The sequence below is a fragment of the Lissotriton helveticus genome, chromosome 10, assembly GCF_964261635.1.
Source record: "Lissotriton helveticus chromosome 10, aLisHel1.1, whole genome shotgun sequence".
In the NCBI taxonomy this organism is placed as follows: Eukaryota; Metazoa; Chordata; class Amphibia; order Caudata; family Salamandridae; genus Lissotriton; species Lissotriton helveticus.
Window position 1 is genome coordinate 497571791 of NC_136071.1, and position 23374 is coordinate 497595164.

Below are 23374 nucleotides of genomic sequence, written 5' to 3' on the forward strand. Positions count from 1 at the left end.
GCGCATTCCTTAGCACGGAACACCCAACCGCCGCGAACGGCACGATTAGAGGATGGAGTTTTTCAAGATGGAGAGACCTGTTAAGGAAACTAATTTTAAAAGCAAAATGTGTAAAATTATGAGCAGGAAATGTTTTTTAATATTGTGTCTTTTTATGTTACTTAGCTTGATGATGTTTTTAATGGGATATATTGTATTCTCTTTTCAAGTGACGTTTGCACCCACTACACAACCTATACCTTCTACTGTTTCTTCACATTCTTTTCATCCGCTGCCCGAACATGTATCCATTAGGAGATTGGAATTCATTAATAACTCCTTTGTTCAGCTTCTGCACCAACTAGTAGTGAACACGACTAACTGTTGGGTGTGTGGCCTTATGCCGCATACTACCGATAAAGGTATTCCTTACCTGGTCCTGCCATTCAGCTACAATGGTTCTGTGTGGGCATACAGAACGATGTTCATCTATGCTTGTGAGGTTTACCCCCTACGTTCTATAAAGGACAATCCAAAGAATAGTGCTTTAGTTAAGGGAATAGTCGATATGATCAGAGGGTTTAGCTCATATGAGACGATCCCGAGAGAAGAGACACTAGCGTATATTGGATGGAACGTGACTGGATATGGAGTTAGTCTGAGTGAGAACCAGCGAGCGAAAAGATCCTCTCCGATTTGGATCGTACCCCATCAGGGTCATCTTTGTCTGCAAGGTAATGGCAAGAATCCGAGAGCTCAGCTAGGGAAGAGTATCTGTACTGAGACGTATGTTTTTGCGTCCCAGACTTCCCCACCGTTTCTAGCAGCTAAGGGTACCTATTTTGTCTGTTACGATAGGCATACACATGGTTGCCCCCTGACTTCTCGGGCACATGTTTTGTCTTGTTCCTGTTGCCTCCTACCTATACAGCAGCGGCAGATTACCACAAGACGAGGATTGTTAGAGGTGTCTTCAGTAAGGAAGATACTGCAGGACAAGAATTTGGAGATTTCTTGAAGGGTTTTCTGCCGTTTTGGGGACCGATGGCTAACAGCAGGAACATACGGCAGCTGACGAGAGTGGTTGAGTCCACCGTAGTTGAAACTGCTGGGGCCCTTAGTAACTTGACTGCTGAGCTCCAGTCGGATCGTCTTATGACACTCCAGAATAGAGTTGCGTTAGATGTCATACTTGCAGATCGAGGTGGGGTATGTAAAGTGATCCAATCGAGCTGCTGTGTTTTTATTCCAGACAATGCTCCGACAGTATACCAGGCCATTTCCAAATTACATAAGATCTCCGATTCTATAAACATGGATAAAGGAGATTGGACGTTAATGGGATGGTTCTGGGAACTGTTATCCACCTGGGGATGGAAGATTCTGATGGTCATTGGGATAACTTTAGCGATTCTGTTCCTGTTCTGTCTTTGCGTACAGTGTGCTCCTGCTATATGTGGCCTCTGTGCTACTACGTGTGCAAGGAGCCCTGTCCCAAGAGAGGTACTAAGCAATAGGATTATGCTTCAGCAACATCTTGATGATCTGATGAATATAGACCTGGACTCAGATTAACGTGAGTGTAGGTAATTGCCTATGTAAGGGCAAAAGGAGGGTCTGAGGTTCCGTGAATCCTGAACCCGTTTCATAAAGGTCATTGTTTCGCTACGATTTTGGTATTGGCGAACCGTAACCAGTTAGTACGGCAAGCATGAGTGTTTTCGTCACGTTACACCGATGAATTCACTACGTATTTAGGGATTCGTTCTGAACCCTCGGGTTCCATTTTGTATGCGGCAGCCATTCTGTGGTTGCCCTCACATAGGCCGGTGACTTCGGCCAAACGAGTCTCTAGCACACGTACACTTTAGCTGACTTCTGAATGACCTGAGCGAACGACCCTCTTGCCTGAAGCCGAACTTGTTAGGCCAGTTCCTTTCCCAGTAGCTGATCGAGATTGAGGATCAAGGCACAGGAGATCATAAACACTTTATTGCACACAACTATGTCTTATCTTACTCACACCTGTCTCTGCTTCCTTCTTTATGACCCATTTACGAAGAGGAGGTGCCTGTTTTATGGTGGGTTTCGATCGACCTGCCTGATGAAGAATGTTGGGTTCGACCAATGATTGATCGTGGGCTGGGCAACTGAAAAGTGGGTTTTACCGTCATGCGATACCTCTAATTTGGATACACATGATTGAACAGTTTGTAAATGTAAGGTATTTGTCTGGAATGTGATTTTTGGCATAAAAAGGATGGCTTGCTTTGTAAAAATTGAGCAGTCTCCTACGAATATACAGTCATTGTACTTCGTGGACCTCTGTTTCTGGTTGCAGCCAATAAATTCGATCTTTGACGTCACCAAGAAGATTCCGTGTCTCTGTGTTTAGAAGACAGGTGAACCTGGAGACTTTGGGCGTGTCCCCTGACGCCGCTGGGTCTTAAATAACCCGGTTCTTCATATCCTCTCCCCTTAATACCTGTGCTGATGGACCAACTGAAAGGAGCCCGTTATTTTACCAAACTCGATCTTCGTGGAGCATATCATCTGGTCCGGGTCCAAAAAGGGGACGAGTGGAAAACGGCGTTTCGAACAAAATTTGGGTTGTTTGAATATAGGGTGATGCCCTTTGGGCTGTGTAACGCCCCTGCCGCGTTTCAGTTTTTTATGGACGAGGTGCTGCGAGGATGTCTGGAAACCTTTTGCGTCGTATATATAGACGACATTCTGGTTTACTCTTCTACCCTTTCAGAGCATGTGACCCACGTGAAGACTGTGCTTGGCAAATTACAGCAGAATTCGCTTTATGCAAAACTTGAGAAATGTGTGTTCCATGCTCAGGAAGTTTCTTTCCTTGGGTACGTAATCAATGCACAAGGCTTTCAAATGGACACAAAGAAAGTTGATACCATCACTAATTGGAACACCCCTCGGAATGTTAAATCGGTGCAGAGCTTCCTCGGCTTCGCAAATTATTATAGACGATTCATTAAAGATTTCTCTAAAATAATACATCCAATCTCCAGCCTTTTGAGGAAAAATACCCCCTTTGTTTGGAGCGAGGAGGCAGCTACATCGTTCCAATTCCTAAAGAAGCAGTTTACCCAGGCTCCAATCCTTCATCATCCTGATTCGCAAATGCTATTCATACTTGAAGCGGATGCATCTCAAAGTGCTGTGGGAGGCGTGTTATCCCAAAGACATCCTGTGATGGGCCAAGTACATCCGATTGCCTTTTTCTCGAAAAAACTTACGCCTTGTGAGATCAACTATACCATCTCAGACAAAGAACTCCTTGCTATAAAAAGAGCATGTGAAGAATGGCGTCATTATCTCCTGGGTGCGGTGCATACTGTAGAAATTTACACGGATCACAGAAATCTACTGTTTCTGAAGACCGCCAAGGCACTTACCCCACGGCAATTACGTTGGACATTGTTCTTTTCTGATTTCGATTTTATTATCAAGTATAAACCTGGGTCGCAAAACGGGAAAGCGGATGCCCTTTCCCGCATAGGAGAAGTAGACGAGCAGAGAGAAACCGTGGATATCGAGCCACCTTTCATATTGACAGAAGTGGGTGATCCGACCCCATCGGTAGCCCTCCTGTCCTCACAGGACTTCTTGGAAGAAGTGAGGATTGCTTTAGCAAATATGAACGTACAGGAATGGGTCCAGGAAGATCCGGAGCAACGTGCTGAAAAGGATGATCTCGCCTATCATGGCACTGCCTTATTCGTTCCGACAGTGACATTGCAACAGCAAGTGTTAGCATGGACCCACGATTCTATGTTGGGTGGACACATGGGAACGTATAAAACAATTGCCAGTGAGGAACGTTCCTTTTGGTGGCCCCGAGTACGAGATGATGTGTGACACTACATTAAGAACTGTGCAATCTGTGCACAAGGAAAGGCTACCCATGCAAAACCTGTGGGACTCCTCAGACCTTTGCCTATTCCTCCACAACCCTGGCATACGCTATCGATGGACTTCATAGTCGAGATGCCACCCTGTGACGAAAAGACCGTGATCCTGGTTGTTGTTGACCATCTGACAAAAATGGGGCATTTTGTACCACTGACAGGATTGCCCACAGCTGCAGAACTGGCTGAGGTGTTTCTCCAGCACATTGTACGGGCTCATGGTATCCCTTGTGTTCTGATTACTGACAGGGGGACTCAGTTCACGTCTCGATTCTGGAGGGCTCTCTGTAAGACACTGGACATCGATGCACGCCTCTCCTCCAGTTACCATCCCCAAACAGATGGTAAAACCGAACGTCTGAACCAGACGCTGGAACAGTACCTCCGATGCTTCACTCTGCAAAACAGTAGGGACTGGACTACCTTGTGATGGATGGCGGAATTCGCCTATAACAACGCTGTGCACACAACTCTGGGTTGTTCACCTTTTTTTTGTCTCCAGGGCTACCACCCCAACGCCCTCCCATTTGATTGGCCTGTTCGCTCTCCTGTACCTAGTATTCATGAACATCATGCACATCTTCGAGCGGTGCTTATCTCCGCAAAACACAATCTGGCCAATGCTCAGTCCACACAGAAACGGTTTGCCGACAGGAAGAGAACCCCGGAACCAGACTACAGGGTGGGGGATAAGGTATGGCTCTCCACTAAAAATCTCCAAATAAAAGGGGTTACCAGATTGAAACCTAAATATGTGGGTCCGTACAGTATAGTTGAAGTCATCAACCCTGTAGCAATGAAACTCTCCCTTCCTGGTTCTTGGCAGATCCATCCTGTTTTCCATGTTTCCCTGCTCCTGCCTTGTCCTTCCGGTATGAGATTGCCCGAGTAACCCCTTCCTGTTGAGGTAGATGGGCAGGAGGAATATGAGGTGCAGACAATCCTTGACTCCCGGTTGGTTAGGGGAAGGGTCCAGTATCTGGTGGATTGGAAGGGCTATGGACCCGAGGAAAGGACATGGGAACCTGTGGACAACCTACATTGTCCAGAGCTGGTGGATCTCTTCCATGCTCTGCACCCGGGTAGGCCTGGAAGACCGCCGGGTCGGCAGCCCTCGAGAGGGGGTTCTGTAGCGATCTCGATGTCAAGGGGGCTACAACCATACCATTCTCGTATTCTCCGCTATTTGCCTGTCCGACATGAGATGAGGGTAAAATCCTGGAAAACTACAGCGACCAGCATGCCTAGGGACAAGACACCAGGAGGCTCAGGGCGGAACTTACAAAAGCAACTCCTTCACGATGGGAAGGTGCTTGTCAATCAACCTGTTTCTGTGGGAATGGCGGATGGTGTTCCCCGCCGGATTTCAGCTTGAAGATTGCAGCCGTTGCTGTTCTGGACATTTATTTACTACCGATTCCGGAATCGAGTCAGGTATTTCAGCGGAAGGAGTGCGGGCTCGCCTCCTCCGCGTTCGCCTAGTACCTGTGCATAGTTGAGAAAGGAAAAACCGCGGTGTAGTTTAAACGCGCTATTCTGCGTTTACATCACATTCGGCGGTTTGAGAAGGGTTATTGCTTTTGAACGCGTCTGATGATAAGACGCGCTCTGTGTAATTTCCTTTCAGTAGTATTTCAGGGGGAGCTGCCTTGTTTACTTTATTCTGTTGGTGACCTCTGGCCGCAGTTCCTGTTTATAACGCTCATGCCTTCTTGAACACTATTGCTCCAGTTCTTTCTGTTATAGATTCTGTAAACACAATCACCGATAGAACAGTCCATGAACATTAGCGTTGTGTCCTTTTAACAACGCTATCAGACTTGGAAAAGAACACTTCCTGGGTGTATTTAATCTTGTTGTGACATTGTGATTCTTCACGTTTTCCAGCAGCAAGTACAGACTGCGCATTTTTTGGTATATACCGAACCAGCTAAAGAACTATTTGAGTTGGACTACTATTCCCTTGTTTTTTTATATTTTTGTTTTTTTTGGGACACAAGGGACAGGAAATACCTTGTCTGGCTGTATGACATTCTGGTAAGGAGTGAGAAGACGTTAGGTACTTAGCTATAGATATTCAGAAGAGAGCAGGTGTTACATCTTATGCTTTGTCATCCTCTTATGTAGTGTGGACGTCCTTCCTGGTACCTAGCAGTTCTTTTGACCAGACCTTGAGGGAACCACAGAACCCACAGCTAGTTTTTTATTTTATCCAGTTCCCTTTTCCCCAGGGCACGAGTCCACGCAGACGGTTTATAAACTCCTTTGTTGGGGGTCGTGTCTAGGAGGAATTGGGGGGCCTATCTTCAGACATCGTCTCCGCTGGTCACAAAGACAAGGTTAGTGGCATTTATATATTTTTGGGCTACTGGCAATCCCCGACACATGGCCAGCTTGTTGACCTTCTTCTGGAGGGCGGTCACAGTATCCTCAACAGTGGCGACCCGCGTCTGGGCTTCCGTGTTTCGGTCCACCGCCTTCCGGAGATCTTGGCGAAGAAACGCCACCTCAGACCCCACCGCACCAATATGGGCCTCAAGAGCTGTACGAGATTGCGTGATGGCCTCCAGAAGCATCACTGTGTCCGAGGAGACACCCCCAACGGCCTCCTTCCCGGCCGGGGCGGCCTTGGTGTACTGGTCCATAATGGGTTGCTTAGGCGCCGCCGCTGTTTTTACCCATAGTTGGTGTGCGGGACAGCTCCCCGAGAGTCCGAGGCAGAGCAGACCACGGAGCCAAGAGCAGGGGGAGGACAGCAGGACTCAGCACCCACTGCGCGGCAAAGCACCCCCAACTGCACCGCCGAGCAGGCACCGCTCCCCGGCGCCCCGGCCTCAGCAGGTCAGAATTATGAATGGCACGGCCCCAGCATGGCCCGCAGGTCCCAGAAGCAGGAGTCAGGCCCAGCAGCAATCCTCCCCCAGAAGAGCTCACAGCCACAGCAGGGGGGAACGACACTACGTTGGCGGCGCCATCACCACCAAAATCAGGGGCCGGCCCGGATCCCGCCCCGGTATGCTCCAAACACTGGTAGGCCCCCCAAGTCCTGGCCCTCTCGCCAACCTGAAGCAGGCCGCCGGCGCCACCAGAGGCCCACACCAGGCGCCAGCACAGTCTTCACTGTCCCCCGGGGCCCGGGCCCCACTCCTGCAGGATCCACGGAGGGCTCCCCGAGCCCAGAGAGGCCCCGTCCGGTCCCAGGATATCCCAGCAGGCACCAGCAGCTGACTCCACCGGCCAAAGGGGGGGGGGCACAGTAGCAATGCGGGACCCACCTATTATCTGGAACAACGGCAGGCCAGCCGCACACAGGGGGGTCCGTCAATGTGCGAGCCTCGGCCTCAACCCGCCTCCAGCCGAACACCTCTCCACTTGCTGGAGCTCAGGGAAAGCAGGGGGGTGGGGGCTCCACCGCCGCGGCACACTCTTCACCCCCGCGGGACCTGCCCCGATCACACACTCCCCCAGGGCCGAAGCACCAGGACAGCTCTCTCTGGGCAGAGAAGGGGAATGGGCGCCGCGGCGTCCTTGCTGCAGCCCCCGACCTCGGGATCAGGCACCCACCCGCAGCAAGCGGGAACCCCCAGCAGACAAGTGGCCGCTCCAACCTCTGCACTCGGGGCACTCGGCCTCAGCAACCCAGCTGCCTCCGTCCACGGGGGAGCCGCGAGAACCGCCAGCCAGCGAGAAGCAAGTGCTGCAGCCGGAGCGGGTCACCCCGGACCTCCGGGACACACCGTCAGGTTCCTGGTGCGTCCACCACCAAAGTGCCCCGCAAATTTGACCTGTTGGGACAAGGAGTATCGGCGGATAGTGTCTCTGGCAGGAGCGTTCAGCGGAGCTCTACAGAGACGCGTCCGCCATGTTCGGCTCCCCACACGTCTAATCGGAAATGTAGTTTTGATGTGGATATGGGTTATACTAGCCCATTTTTATCTTTGTAAAGTATGTTTTGTATTTGCTGTAAGTTTTGTTTTTTGATATACATATTTATTTGTTTGAATTTAACAGCCCTGAAGAAGTCCTGCACTGGGACGAAACATGTCGGCTGTACTGTGCGTAGAGTCATACAAATTTGACTCTGTTTTTTTAATCCACTGGAAATGGAATAAAAAGAAAGAAATTGCTATTGGATGTGGACTTTATAATTGTTCTTTCTGTTTAAATCTTGAGGTGTGGTGCACCTGTGCTTGTATCTTGAACTGTTAGGTTCCGAAGGGAACTAGCATTGTGACAGTGGGTGCGATTCAGTGTGCACACAGACCCCAGTGAGTATAGAGGGGATAAGACTGGTGGAGGGATAGCAGGTTAGGTGCTGGTAGTTAGAAGGTTCCACTGTCGGTTCGCCTTTTTATGCATCAGTTTTCATATCTCCAACCCTATTAGCAAACTTGACAGAGTGTATGTGTATGGAAGAGTGTGTTATGCAGTCCCTCTAAATTCTCACAGGCCAAGCCATAACACTGAGTAATTCAAAAATTAAACCAACATTGGGAGATAAGAGGTTGTCATTAGGCCTGTGACTGCAGAGGAGGATCAAGCCTGTCTTTCTTTTCAATCACTGGTTATTAATTACCTGCTGCTGTAAATCCTGGCTGGTGGGACCTCTACAAAATTTGAATATGGAGAGAAGCGAAAAGTGTCACTGTATTCTGGCATGGCTGAAATGGGGGTATACTTAGTCAGCTAAGAGGCAAATAACAGCACAGTAATGTTGTACACAGTGCTTACTAAAATGGCTTATTTTTTCATTTAGTTGCGCTATAAACATTACTTTTCTTAACTGTGAGGCACATATTTCATTTACCTTGCAAAGGTGAGTATGTCACTGAAAAGTTACTGGACTGAAAAGCTCTATCTTTCTAACATGTGTAGTAACCCGGCATGCTGTCTTACATATTAGCATTTCTACAAAATAACACATATAACAGTGTCCACAACCTTTTTGGAGAGCAGCCTAATTGAGACAGAACAGATTTACTTCTTGGAGGGGGGCCTTTCCATAGTCTTCAAATCAACATGTTCACACCCTAATAAGGGCTCCTAACAGACCATACAACTTACAAATATATTTCAGAATGTGAAGAGTGGATGAGGACTTGATGGGGTATGGCCCTGCACCAAGAACCAGCCACCCACCAAAACTACCACCATCTCAAAAAAAGGGGGGGGTCGCTGGGGCTATTGCTGATGTGCTGGGGAATTTTACACACCTTACAGCAGCTAACAAACTCCAAAAACTAGCAGAAAAGTAACTTTGTGCAGTGGGTACTAGCTCGTCTTCACTGCTACCATCTGAAAGTAGTTGAAATCAAGTGACACAGTGGCACTGTATGCGAGTTGGCAGGTCTGCCTTAAGGTAGAGGATGGTCCAGAAAGGAATTGTGCCATGTGTAGGGGCCTGCTTTGTGGGTGGGCCTTAGTTTTACACCAAGGCCAAGTACATCAAGTAATGCTGAGTGTTTCCAATCTATTAGGTAGCTCCTTTTGGTTGAGGCAGCCTATACACAGGTTGCTAAAAAGCAGCTCATTATAGATACTGGTTGTACAAACAATGGCCTACAAACTAGTCAATGGCTTGGGGCCATGAGCAATGGTTGAATGGCTGCAATGACTACCCACTGCCTTGGTACAATGGACAGTAGAAATTCTAAAACGCTTGGCAATGCCAAGAACTCTAGCTTTTGTAAATGACTGGCTTTGACAATAGCTTTTAAATGATGGTCTACACCATGGGCACTCGCAAACATTTTCCTAAGGGACAAAAAGTATGGTCTGTGGTGTAGCCAATAGCTGCACTGATTGATGCCAGTAGGGTGGAGGTCAGGGCAGAGGTCGCTGTAAGGTGGAAACTGGTGGAGCTAAAGCATATTCATGGTATGGACTGAGTGGTGGAGATATTTTGAGGGTATCATGCCATACTGCCCTCTAACGTATGCCCCTAGTCTCTAGAAGAGACACAGATTTGACAATACTCGGTTATGCAGTATTTTAGAAGCTATCCAACTACCGCACCCTGGGGCAAGCCTTCTTTGCTGGTTATCGCTAACTTTAGGGAGTCAAGTGTGCAATTGAAGCAACTTGATTATTGAATTGGAATAAAATCGAATCCTAGGCAACACAACCTCCTTATTCTTTTAGCCTCTTCTCTGTAAACATTAGCATGTCCCTAATATGTTGTTGCACCCAGACTGCAGTGCTGTCTGGTAGACAACGATCTAAAAAGGAGTGCACCATCTACATCTAACTGAACACCCGATGTCTCAAGTGAGTTAAATCAGATTGCTGAGTACCGTTGCTTGACTGTCTAATTCACTGGTCGTAAAACAAAACAAAAAAAGCACAATTCTGGTCAGGAAAGTACAAGGGCAGACGTTCAATTTCCAAAAACCAGGCATATGATATTCTTCTCAGCACCGATCTTCACTTATGCCAGTCCTACGATTTGGGACTCTCTTATGGTACGTGTTTAGACTATCATCTTTACTACCACAATTTTGAGAGAAAAATAGAACTATGAAAACTTACATTGAAAAGCGCATTTTCTGTAGATGTGCCTTTGTTAATTGTTCCTCATTGTTCTCAAATTGAATAGTTTGAAATTGTTTTGTTGGGTAAATGTACATTGTTCAGCCTCCAACGGAGAACATACATCCTACAACATGAATTTCCAATTTGTTTCCTCATAAACTCCCAACCCAAACACACTCGGCTAGTAATGTACTATGTTACTGCTAAATATCCAATATGATAAGGAGATTCCAAGGTCAAGAATGACAGAATATCTCGCAGCATAAACACTGCATTACAATGTTGCATTAAGCTAATAAAAGGTTACAGACTCACGACAGAATGCACCCACTATTTTTTACTCTTGCTCTGTTAATTAAACTCTATGCAAGCTTGAAGGGGAAGTTGAACCTGCCCATACCCTAAAGAGATTGCCTTCATTCGCAGTACCTGTCAACATAGAGAGGGTGGTGGTCTTGCCAGCTCCATTGTGCCCCAGTAGCACTGTAATCTGCCCCTCATACATATTCAGGGTTAGATCCCCAACAGCTTCCTTGATCTTGTTACCCATCTTGAACTCCTATAGAAGAAGCAAAAGATGTCAGAGTTCCAATATCACCTGCCAAGGTTCAGCCTCCAAAGGAACAAATTAAGTCAAATTTAATCTTTAAAAATGTTATTGTGGCTTTACAATAATTCACATTACAACGATCCCTGAAGGCCGGTTCCAATACATTTTATATACCTTCCACTGTTGTGTAACATACTCCCAGTTCATTATACCATATTATTTTTAATTGGCATATTCCAACTCATCTCCCCCACATCCCATGTACACCCAGTTGGCTGGCACTTTATAAGATGCCCAAATTCCTACACATTTATGGAGTCCCCCCATAGAAGGGCTTTGCAAACCTTCTCAGTAATGTAGATATAATGCTTTCAGCCAATTTGGTTTCATTCTCGTATTATACACACATTTCATATGTTTGATCAAAGGATCATTATGGATCTGAAAGTCTGATGTTGAATCACCATTTTATAGGTTAATTATTTTGCTGGTAGCAGCAAATTTACTTCCGAATTTCAGTTATTAATTTGGAAGGAGGCGGTGACCCCTACCAACTTAATAAAGATGTTTTAAGTAGAAGCAGAACCAACAATTTTAAAGTAATAACATCAAACAATAAAATTCCCAAAACAATTTAGAAATAATAGAGAAAACTGTAGTGAGCAAAAATAAACAAAACATTAAAATCAGCTAGGGGGAATCAGAGATATGAATTCTTAAAGTTTTAAGGCTAAAAGCATCTACAAACAGTAAAGCACCATGGAAAAAAACAGTTCACAGTTCACCAGGACCTAGGCATGATATCAGTCCGACCACGACTGAGTGGAGAGGTCTACTACACCAAACAGGTTGTCCAGGTCAAATGTATTGCTTAGACTTCAAAATAAATGGAAGTCAGTAACATTAGGCAAGTACTCATCTTGTAAAAATAGATATGCCAGGGCTCAAGGTATCACTTAGGAGGCCACTGCAGCTAGCGCCTCCCATTGGCCAAGTAAGTGATGCCAAATGCCAGTACCATCGGCCTGGAAGTCCTGTTATTTTTTAGTGTACAGTAAATTGCCAAACGAATGTGTTGTGCTGAAAATAAGCTGACTGCACCATCAAGAGGTGGAGTGTTATTAAAAAGTATCAGTGGTAAGAATTTACTACCAGTACCGAGCAGCGGCAAACACCACTACAAATTGAGCAATGCCTTCAGCGTAGCGAGGTCCAAGGCTGAGATTGTCGAGGGTTCCTTTAAATTGCATCAGGAATTGGACCTGAAGCACACCCTTTCTTTGTTTGGTAAAATCCATTTAATCTTTTTTTAAATATTTGGCGTCCATGCACTCGAAATGTGCTCCATCCCAATGCACATCAGTAGAATCATCCAGAAGTTGTGACGTGCGGTTTGCGAGTCACGAAAGAGTTGCACAGCCTTGTAAACCATGTAATTCAATTGATAAACGTAAACCCATAGTGTTTCAACAAATCAATCCTTTTTATTTTCAATCATTTAAACATGCTTATCCATCACGTCAAAAGTATGAGGTTCCAAAATGTAATGCTTTTTAATTGCTCAAGAAGAAACGCGTTACTTACCTGTAACAGCAGTTATCCAGTATTGGTGTCTTTCATAGATTCACATGCCTGAATCATTCCCCGTCGTCGAGACGGGAGCCTCCGGTATATAGAAAAGTAATGTCCTATAGACATACATTGAGAAAAATAGGCCTAAGGGCCTCACCTTAGTGGCCTATCCTTGTCCTTATGTAAAAAGGACCAAACTCTTAGAGCCAGCCAATCAGCTATCACCTCCCTCTAGAACCTTCCTGACAGGAGCCTCAGTCTCTCAGATTTTCGTATGCACTAAGCTAGGTAGGCGTAATATAGTTAGAGAGAACGTGAGTCCTTCCAGGGGAGGCGGGAGGGTTGCATGTGAATCTATGAAAGACACCGATACTGGATAACTGCTGTTACAGGTAAGTAACGCGTTTCTTATCCAGTATTAGGGGTGTCTTTCATAGATTCACATGCCTGAATCAGAGTAGTCAGCAATATATTATGCACATTTCCGATGTAAGCATGCTATATATACATTTTAGATAATACATCCATTATCTTGTAACCTTGAAACATTAGCATACATCAATATATCATAACAGTAAGAAATGTGCATACCAGGATGGCGGGATGTTGGAAGGCTCACCTCACTGGAATAGATGTCGAAGCACCGCCTGGCCCACTGCTGCATCCTGCATTAGCTCAGCATCCAGGCAGTAGTGTCTGGAGAAGGTGTGCGGTGACTTCCACGTCGCCGCTCTACATATGTCCAAAATCGGCACTCCAGCAAACAGCGCTGTTGACGTGGACATTGCTCTGGTGGAATGTGCTTGGACATGAGCACCCAAAGGCCGCCCGGCCCTGTCATGGCAGAATGCTATCGCTGAGGATATCCACGTGGAGATGCTCTGTTTCGTGAGAGGCATACCCATCCTTGGTCTACTGTAGGCCACAAATAGTTGTGATGACTTCCTGAAACTCTTTGTCTTGTCTATATAAAATTTTATACACCTTTTGAGGTCTAAGGAGTGCAGTGTTCTTTCTGCAGCGGTGGTAGAGTTTGCAAAGAAGGAACGTAGAACCACCGGTTCATTAAGGTGAAAGTCTGACGGTACTTTCGGTATGAACTTCGGATTTGTCCTCAGCACCACCCTATCCTGCTTGAACTGCATGAAGGGCTCCTGAATGGATAGAGCCTGGAGCTCGCTGACCCTCCTGGCCGATGTTAGAGTGAGCAGTAGAGCCAACTTCCATGAGATGTACTTGATGGATGCTCGATGAATGGGCTCAAAAGGGTGCTTCATGAGCTGGGTGAGGACTAAATTGAGGTGCCATGTCGGTGGGATCCTTCTAGGTCTTGGGAAGGATCTATATAGTCCCTTTAGGAACTGCTTGATAAGCCTATTGGACCAGAGAGACGGTCCCTTGTAAGTCCTGGTGAATCGTGAAATGGCTGCCAAATGCACCTTTATAGATGTGTGCGCCAACCCTGACTGTGCCAAGTGCAGTAGATATGGCAATATCTGTTCGGGTGTGATATGGAGAGGTCTCAGGCCTTTCTCTGAACACCATATGCAGAATCGTTTCCATTTTAGAGAGTACGTCCGGTTGGTACTGTCTGCCCTTGCTTTTGCCAGCACCTCTCTGCAGTCCTGCGGGATGTTCAGATGACAGAACTCTCTGTGCTCAGGAGCCATGCCGATAACTTGAGCGATGTCAGGCACGGGTGTTGCACCTGCCCATTGGACATTGTCAGCAGGTTCGGGTGCTGCTTCAGACGGATCGGTGCCCTGATGGAGAGGCGATGAAGATCCGAAAACCAGTGCTGCCTCGGTCAGAACAGGGCAATTAGGATCAGGGTACAAGGCTCCGCCTTCATCTTCCGGAGAACCCTGGGAATCATCGGGAATGGTGGAAAAGCGTACGCAAATACGCTGAACCAACCGATGGAAAGCGCATTCCCGAGTGACCTTGGTTGGGGACGCCAGCTTGCGTAGCTTGGGCATTTGGCGTTCTCCTTGGTGGCAAACAGGTCGATTCCTGGGACTCCCCATTGTGAGAATATGTGGTCCAGTGTATTCTCGTCGAGTTCCCATTCGTGGGAGAGGGACTTCTGCCTGCTGAGGGCGTCCGCAATGGTGTTGTCCTTGCCCGGGACATAGTCCGCTTTGAGTGTGATCCCATGGAGTACCAGCCAGTTCCAGACCTTCTGCGATTCGCGTGAAAGGGTGAGCGAACGCGTTCCTCCCTGTTTGTTGAGATAGTGCATCGTCGTGGTGTTGTCCGTTCTGACGAGCACCTGGGAGTTCTGGATGCGTGGTAAAAAGGCTTGTAGTGCCAAATACACAGCCCTCAGTTCTAGAAGATTTATATGGAGTTGCTTCTCCTGATGTGTCCATTTGCCGCTTATTCGGAGGTCCTGGAGAACAGCTCCCCAGCCTTCCAGGGATGCATCCGTGGTAATCACCAGAGGTGTTGCTGGAAGGAGGAATGGCAGTCCTATAGACAGATTCTTGTGAATTTTCCACCATTCCAGGCTCTTGGACATTTGAGGTGTTATCTTCACTATGTCCTCGAAAGAACCTGTACTCTGTGTCCATTGGTTTGTGAGGGCCTCTTGCAATGGGCGCATCCTGAGTCTGCAGTGCGGAATGAGAAGTATACAAGACGACATCATTCCTAGGAGTGATTTGTAAGTTCGAACTCTTAGGGACTTCCTTGATGCCACAGCCGTGGCCAGGGATATTATCTTGTTTTTTCTTTCCTTTGAAGGGAATGCTCTTGCGCATTCTGTGTTCAAGACCGCCCCAAGGAAGGTGATGTTCCGTGTTGGGGTCATGCAGGATTTCTCTAGATTGAGAGTCAATCCTAGATGCAGAAAGAGATTGGTGCAGGCGTTTGAGGATTCGGTCACGCCTGCAGCTGAGGGTGCTTTTACCAGCCAGTCGTCGAGGTAGGGGAAGACCTGGTGACCCATTTGGCGCAGGAAAGCTGCCACAGGTGAAAGGCACTTGGTGAAGATCCGCAGAGCGGATTTGAGGCCGAATGGTAGGACTTTGAATTGGTAGTGGTGTCCCGCCACCTCGAACCTTAGGAATTTTCTGTGCCCCTGGAGTATCGGGATGTGGTAGTAGGCATCCTGGAGATCCAAAGATGTCATAAAATCTCCTTTTTCTAGTATGCCAAGTATTTCTTGGATCGTCACCATCCTGAACGACTGACTCTTCAGGAAAGAGTTGAGGGCTCTGAGGTCTAGAATGGGCCTCCACTTTTTCTCCTTCTTGCGTATAAGAAAGAAGCGGGAATAGAATCCCCGTCCTCTTTGAGAAGATGGAACTCTTTCGATCGCCCCTTTCTTTATCATCGCAGATATTTCCTGGAGCAACAGTCGTAGATGTTTGTGCGGCAGCCTGCGTGGAGGTGTTGCAGGTGGGATGGAGGTAAATTCCAGGGAATGGCCAAATTGTATTAACTGGAGTACCCACCGATCTGTGGTGATGAGATGCCAATTGTTTAGAAAATGGGACAATTTGCCTCCAATTTTTAATGAGGGATATAGTTGCTGGACTGGCTGGAGTAATTGGTCACTGGCGTCCGCCCGTGCCTCTCCTCTGGTTTTTGCCCTTAAAGTTTGATCTTCCGTAAGAAGTCTGACGACCTTGTTGCTGCTTCTGTTGGTACTGGGATCTATTCTGATAGGAATACGAGGACGTATTTGATAGGATCCCCTGTAGGAGGACTGGCCCCTGGATTTGTTACCCCGAAAGGACTGGTTCCTTGCCTGTAAAGTACCAAGTGCTCTAGCCGTATCAGTGTCTTTTTTAATTGTCTGGAGCGCCTCGTCAATTTTGGCTCCGAAAAGGTGTTGGCCGTCAAAGGGCATGTCCAGCACCTTCGTCTGCACCTCTGGTCTGAAGGATGTTGCCTTAAGCCAGCCCTGACGGCGTAGGACTGCCGCCCCAGCTAGTTGACGAAAGACCGTCATGGCTGCATCTATGGCACAATCAATGATCTCAGCTGCCGAGGTTTGTCCCTCCGTAAGGAGTGTCTTGACCTCCTCCTGAACTGTATCTGGCAGTTCCGCTATATATGGGACTATATCTTCCCAAAGTTGGCGGTTATAACGCCCCAACAGGGCTATGGAGTTGGCCACCTTGATGGTAATGGCGGAAGTCGTTGTAAACCGTTTACCGATTGTGTCCAACTTCCTTCCTTCCTTGTCCGGTGGAGCTGATAGCGGAGAGGAAGGATTGCGAGAATTCTTTTGGGGCGCCTGGGTTACAACCGAATCCGGTTTCGGTGCCCATTAAAGCAAGTTGCCGCTGTGGTTGGAGCCTTATATTTCTTATCCAGGCGTGGAACCACCGCAGGTAGAGAGGCCGGCGCCATCATTAGTCTCTTTCCTTGGTCCCAGAGAAAGTCTATGATTGGGATAGACTTCGTTATCCTCTTTGTTTGTTCCTTAAAGTCATATAAGAAACACTCGGTCTCAGTCGATTCCATCTCCATATGAAATCGCTTCGCTGCTCTTTCTACTAATTTATGGAAACCGCCAATGTCCACTGGCGGTGAATCTGCCTGGCGCGGTTGGGGTGAAGCTGGGGAAGATGCCACATAGTCTTCGTCCACGTCGTGATCTGACTGGTTCTCCTGGACTTCCCCCTCTTCCACTTCCTCAGCCTCCTCATCTGATGATTCGATCACCTGAGGTGGCGTTTTCTCATGGCGGGCCTGAGGAGCTTTTGACATAGTCGTCGTCGCTGTGGAGATGGAAACTGGCGCCACAATTCTCTTTTGCGACGAGGAGGATGCTGTAAGCTTGCTGGACGACTGCGTAGGCTTCTTAAAAGCCTGAGAGTCCTTGTCAGACACTGAAGATTTCGTCGATCTCGCCTCTGAAGATTTCTTTTGTACCTTCATAGGAGGAGTGTCTGAGGGGTCAGGGGAATCCACCCTTGGCCTCTTCTGGGAGACTTCTGAAGTCATTGAAAAACTTCCTTCTGAGGAGACCACATCTTCCCTGTTTTTAAGCCTGTCCAGCCAGATGAGCAGGCGACCTTCTCTGTCTCTCAAGGTTTTGTTAGGGAAAGACCTACATATCTTACAGTCCTTAGGTATGTGGTCAAGATAAAGGCAATATAAGCATAGGGCATGCTTGTCTTCCACATGGAGCCTTTTCTTCCCACACGAAGAGCAGGCCCTGAAGAGGGCTTTCTTCTGGGATTCAGACATGCCAGCAATTTCAAAGAAATAAATCACTTACTCCTCTGAAGTAATCCTGTATGAGTTGTTTGGAGAAAGAACTCACTTTGAAAAGTGAATAAGTTGGTTTTGAAGAGATCCTGAGGAGAACTCAGGTTGGAGACTCCCTAGCACAACGTGCGGTAGAAAATCTGAGAGACTGAGGCTCCTGTCAGGAAGGTTCTAGAGGGAGGTGATAGCTGATTGGCTGGCTCTAAGAGTTTGGTCCTTTTTACATAAGGACAAGGATAGGCCACTAAGGTGAGGCCCTTAGCCTATTTTTCGCTATGTATGTCTATAGGACATTACTTTTCTATATACCGGAGGCTCCCGTCTCGACGACGGGGAATGATTCAGGCATGTGAATCTATGAAAGACACCCCTAATACTGGATAATTACCTATCCAGGCCTATTCGCAGGCACATAACAAAACCTAATACCTCCATCACATTACAATTCAGCCAATGCATTTCGGTCCTATGTGACCTTCGTCAGGTCATGTTTAAAAATATACGTCAGTCAAACCTGATTTAAATAAAGCAGTAATGTATAACAAACCGTTCTTTCCAACCCTTGAGTTTTGAAATAATAAATATACAATACTACTGAAATGAATATACTATCCACTTCTTTAGTATTCCCCTGCGAGTCCACCTCTCTCTCCTTGTGATTATCTATCCGTTCCCCTTTGACGTGATGGATAAGCATGGTTAAACGATCGAAAATAAAAAGGATTGAATTTAGAACAAGGTAACAGAAGGACTGAATTTTGGTGCAATAAGGCAAGTTTTCACGTGGGTGATACATAGTTTTATTTAAGAACAAAAGGAGCCTTATATTAGGATTTTGCCAAGGCCGCCTCAGATCTGAGCCATAGATCGATATAGGCAAAACCAGATTTGAACAGCTAGGGGCATCAACAGGATAAGGGGCCCAGGAAAAGGCTGAGCTTGAGATCAGGGTGATGGAAATCAAAAGATAATATAAGGACTTATCTGGACCCTACAGATCAGAGGTCTTCAAACTTTTTGCACTGTGCCTCCCGCCTAGATAAAATGTTTTGAAGTTAGCCACCATCCAAAGCTTAAAAGGTAAGATTGGGAGAGCAGGAGGGGCTTGGCTGATTGTACGGGGGCGAGTATTAGAGATCATTTCAAGGGTGCATTCCTGTAGCTCATAATCCACACAACAAAGACTTTTAAAAGAGCAAATCCATCAAACAAAAACAGAATTGACCAAGAACTCTCAGGACTTAATTCATCTGCTGCACTAATGATAGCTACTGCAATAATGATTGCTGCTGCATTAATGATGGCTGCTGCACTAATGATTGCTGTGACCCAGAGATGTAGGCTATCCCTTCTTCTGTCTTGCCTTCCACACCAGGTGATGCCAGACCATCACTTGAATCTTGAAATAGTCTGTGTCACTTTCTGAAAAGAAATTAGATTGCACATTCCCCCCCCAACCCCCAACCCACTTTCTTGTGGCATGGATGCCCTCTTCTAAAATGCTAGCAAGAAAATGGAGCCTCCATGCCCCCTTTTTAAAGTAAGACATTCATAAGTGTGATGCAGTGGGCCCCTGAGACCCTGGGCCCTAGTGCCACTACACCTTTGTTACTAATGATGGCTACTGTCTTGTGAAGCAGGCTGTCTCTGCCTTCCCCTTGCTCTCTTCTCTCAGATGCTCAAATCAAGGTGTCTCTTCTGCTTTCATTTTCCCCTCCCTTAGGCAATTGCTCCAAGGCCCAAAGCAGCATTGGCACAGCAAGTATGCACTTGTCCCCCTAATGCAAGAAAGGAAGGACAATAAAACAGCTGCAACAATGCCGCTGTAAAACAAATGATACCTACAGCTCTGTGAAACAGCGGTCTACTCTGGCGATTGCCTAATGCCGCCACTCCTAAAAACAGGCTTTTTGCTGACGCTTTGCATTAAAAAAGAAAACAAAAAAAACCCCACACATCTAGCCCTCCAGCCCTCCAGTTGCTTCAGCCTTGTTTCATGCGAAGCATGGGTGACATAGGCCATAATGCTAACGAGGAAAATGTACCCAATGCCTCTTTTCGTAGTAGGACAGGGTAGAGGGGACAGGGTGGAGGGGCTTCTGTAATTGGAGGCAGAGAGAGGGATAAAGAGCTAAAGAAGAAAAATGTATTCTTACCAAAATGCCGGCGACCGGAAAGAAATGTAAATGTGCTTAAACAGGTAAATCACCAAATATAATGGATGCTTAAGAGGCAGTATAGACTTTAACTGATGGAGTCACTTGAACATTTATGGGGGAAAATAATGATTCTTTTTGATAGGAAATATAAACGTGGTATCAGCAGTGTTTTGTAGCATGTCATTGTAATGGACGCTTACATTTTTATCGCACAAGATAAAGTCTGAATACTTATCACAAAAGTATATATTTTGAAAGCACTTATATTTAATTTTTACCACCACATTTTGCAGCAGCCAATTTTATATTGTTAAAGACAATTTTAAAATGACATTAACAGTACTTTTTGTCACAGGCTTGCATCTCATAGCACTATAAATAAACAAGTCACTAATACTCAGTGCATCAATCACAAAGATATCTGTAGTGATCCCATTAACCAAATGACCTTTCATAACTTAAAGGAGTATATTTTCCATCTATTAGTTGAATTTGAATTTCATTTTTATTCAAGGTGTGTGCCTGTTATTTCATATGTAGTTAAATGAAGGTGAAAACAACAATACAATGCAGAATAATTTATTCTTTTTTGACCCTATCTCCACATTTACTGACCCCACCCTCATGGTACTAGGTATTACAGTCCGAACACCTTTTTACTGCTGCATGTAAATGTTGTCAGCCTGGATACTCCCTAGTTCCTCTTTCAAGCAATCTTCATTTACAAGTAAATCTAGAGGCATTTGTGTCTCCCTGGTAATACAGCTGTGCCCCACAGTTTAAAGACTTCTGTCCTAGATTAACTCGACAGCGAAAAGAGGTCCAGGTGGAAGAACATGCTAATTCCAGAGTCAAACCAAACGTCAAAGAAGGCTACATCCAGGGTGTCTTCCTAATGATCGCCAGTCACTGCAAGAAACCATGAACTGATCACAAATATATGGTATTTCAAATGAAGAACAATTTAATCTCAGAAGTGGTCAGCAGAGTTATTTTTTTTCAATATCAAGGAGACATTGAGCTCAAAGCTGTGACCGTCATGTACAAGGAGGACCCCATATTATTGTTCCAGGATGTCTAGGCTATAACACTTGTAAAACAGAAATCACCCCGGACAATCATCAACTACCTCAAGTCTAATCAGATCTTGCATACGTGGGGGTCCCCTTTTGATTACTGTTTCAACAGAATGAGTGTCATCTGGAGATGAAGTGATCCGACTGTTAAACCACAAACGCCGTAATGGTCCCTCTGAAGACATGAGACTAGTGAGGCAACCTCAGTACTCATGTAGAGTGAAAAGAACTCTTAACAAGTGCTGCTTGGATGAGGGTCTTATGAACCTGAATATGAATCAGAGGTTCATTAATGTTAGCCATGTGACACCATGCCTCTAGGTTTCCTCCTTACATATTAACTCCATTTGGTTGTCAACGAGACAATCAGCTAAGGCACAAGTGACTGGTTGCCAATCACTACTGGAGAAGAACTATTGACCTGAAAGTTACACCCAATGTCATAATGCTATTCCTAGAGAGGTATGAGAGAGACCTTTTCCTGCCTGGTCAATGTTTGTCACTGTTGCTAATGAGGTCCATTCTCCCCCTATTAGTTTACTTAGTGATGCTCTGTTTCCATATTGATTAGATCGTTTAGGATGATTGTCTTGTAGGATTTTAAGCAGGGGGGGGGGGTAGTGGTGTAAAATTCCAGATCTCTCATGGAGCTTACCAAAACATTATGAGCATAATGTGCATCATCAGCTCTCTCTTTCTTGTAATGCCATCCTGGCTTAGACATGGAAAAGTCAACTAGACCTATTCATGTTTCTAGTTCGTACTTCTGTTCTACGTTTTGTTACGCTATTTTTAAACCCCTACCATATACACATTGGTCATGGTGATATTAGCTATCTTATATGGGTCAAAAAACGTGGAGCAGGACTAATGAGCGAGGGATCAGACGGTGGGAAGAGGGAATATACACTTAATGGGGGGCATGGTAACCCTGGGACTGTGGATGGCAGTCATATTGGACTGAGACCATGGGAGGACTTTTAACTGAATAATATGAATGGTGTCATTGTGACTTCTTTCCTGACATTAAACATTCAAGGTCTAAACTCCTACAATAAACAATTCAAGTGAGTGTATACAAAGGATTCGAACTTGTGCTCTTTCCAGAAACAAATCTACAGGCTTCTGATATACCTAGACCGAGATAAAAACTCTACCCCATGCAATTCCTTTCCACAGCACTCTAAGAACAAGCATTTGCACTGCAATAGGTCTCGCATTAATTACGTTTGAGCTATTGGCATTGCTAAATATTGCAACACCAATTGCAACAAAAGTCCATAAATTGTAGGCCAAAAAAATGTGCATTTATTTTTGTAGCAATGGTGTCATGCTGCGCTTTAGATGAATATGTTTAAAAGTAAAGTGCTCCATACTGCGATTGCTACAATATTTAATTGTGGATGCGTAAACAAATGATGTGTGCACTGATGGCTGGTGGTGTGTGTGCCTGTAGAAATTGTGCACTGATGGCTGGTGGTGTGTGTGCCTGGTGGAAGTGTGCACTGCCGGCTGGTGGGGTGTGTGCCTGGTGGAAGCGCGCACTGACGGCTGGTGGTGTGTGTGCCTGGTGAAAGCGTGCACTGACGGCTGGTGGTGTGTGCCTGGTGGAAGCGTGCACTGACGGCTGGTGGTGTTTGTGCCTGGTGAAAGCGTGCACTGACGGCTGGTGGTGTGTGCCTGGTGAGAGCGTGCACTGACGGCTGGTGGTGTGTGTGTGCCTGGTGAAAGCGTGTACTGACAGCTGGTGGTGTGTGCCTGGTGGAAGCGTGCACCGACGGCTGGTGTTGTTTGTGCCTGGTGAAAGCGTGCACTGACGGCTGATAGTGTTTGTGCCCGGTGAAAGCGTGCACTGACGACTGATGGTGTTTGTGCCCGGTGAATGCGTGCATTGACGGCTGGTGGTGTTTGTGCCCGGTGAAAGCGTGTACTGATGACTGAGGGTGTCTGTGCCTGGTGAAAGCGTGCACTGACGGCTGGTGGTGTGTGTGTGCCTGGTGAAAGCTTGCACTGACGTCTGATGGTGTGTGCCTGGTGGAAGCGTGCACTGACTGCTGGTGTTGTTTGTGCCCGGTGAAAGCGTGCACTGATGGCTGGTGGTGTGTGCCTGGCAAAAGCGTGCACCGACGGCTGGTGGTGTGTGTGTGCCTGGTGAAAGTGTGCACTGACGGCTGGTGGTGTGTGCGTGCCTGGTGAAAGCGTGCACTGACGTCTGATGGTGTGTGCCTGGTGAAAGCGTGCACTGATGGCTGGTGTTGTTTGTGCCCGGTGAAAGCGTGCACTGGTGGTGTTTGTGCCCGGTGAAAGCATGCACTGATGACTGATGGTGTCTGTGCCTGTTGAAAGTAT

The 23374-nt window shown here is 46.5% G+C and overlaps 1 protein-coding gene across 1 annotated transcript in view; it reads right to left on the reverse strand.

Moving 5' to 3' along the window:
- Nucleotides 1-23374, reverse strand: part of ABCA3 (ATP binding cassette subfamily A member 3) — a 633557-nt gene that overhangs the window by 292718 nt on the left and 317465 nt on the right. Inside the window, exon 12 of the mRNA XM_078663005.1 lies at nucleotides 10872-11001. Coding sequence (XP_078519131.1) covers nucleotides 10872-11001 — 130 coding nt within the window. The remainder of the gene's footprint in view (nucleotides 1-10871; nucleotides 11002-23374) is intronic.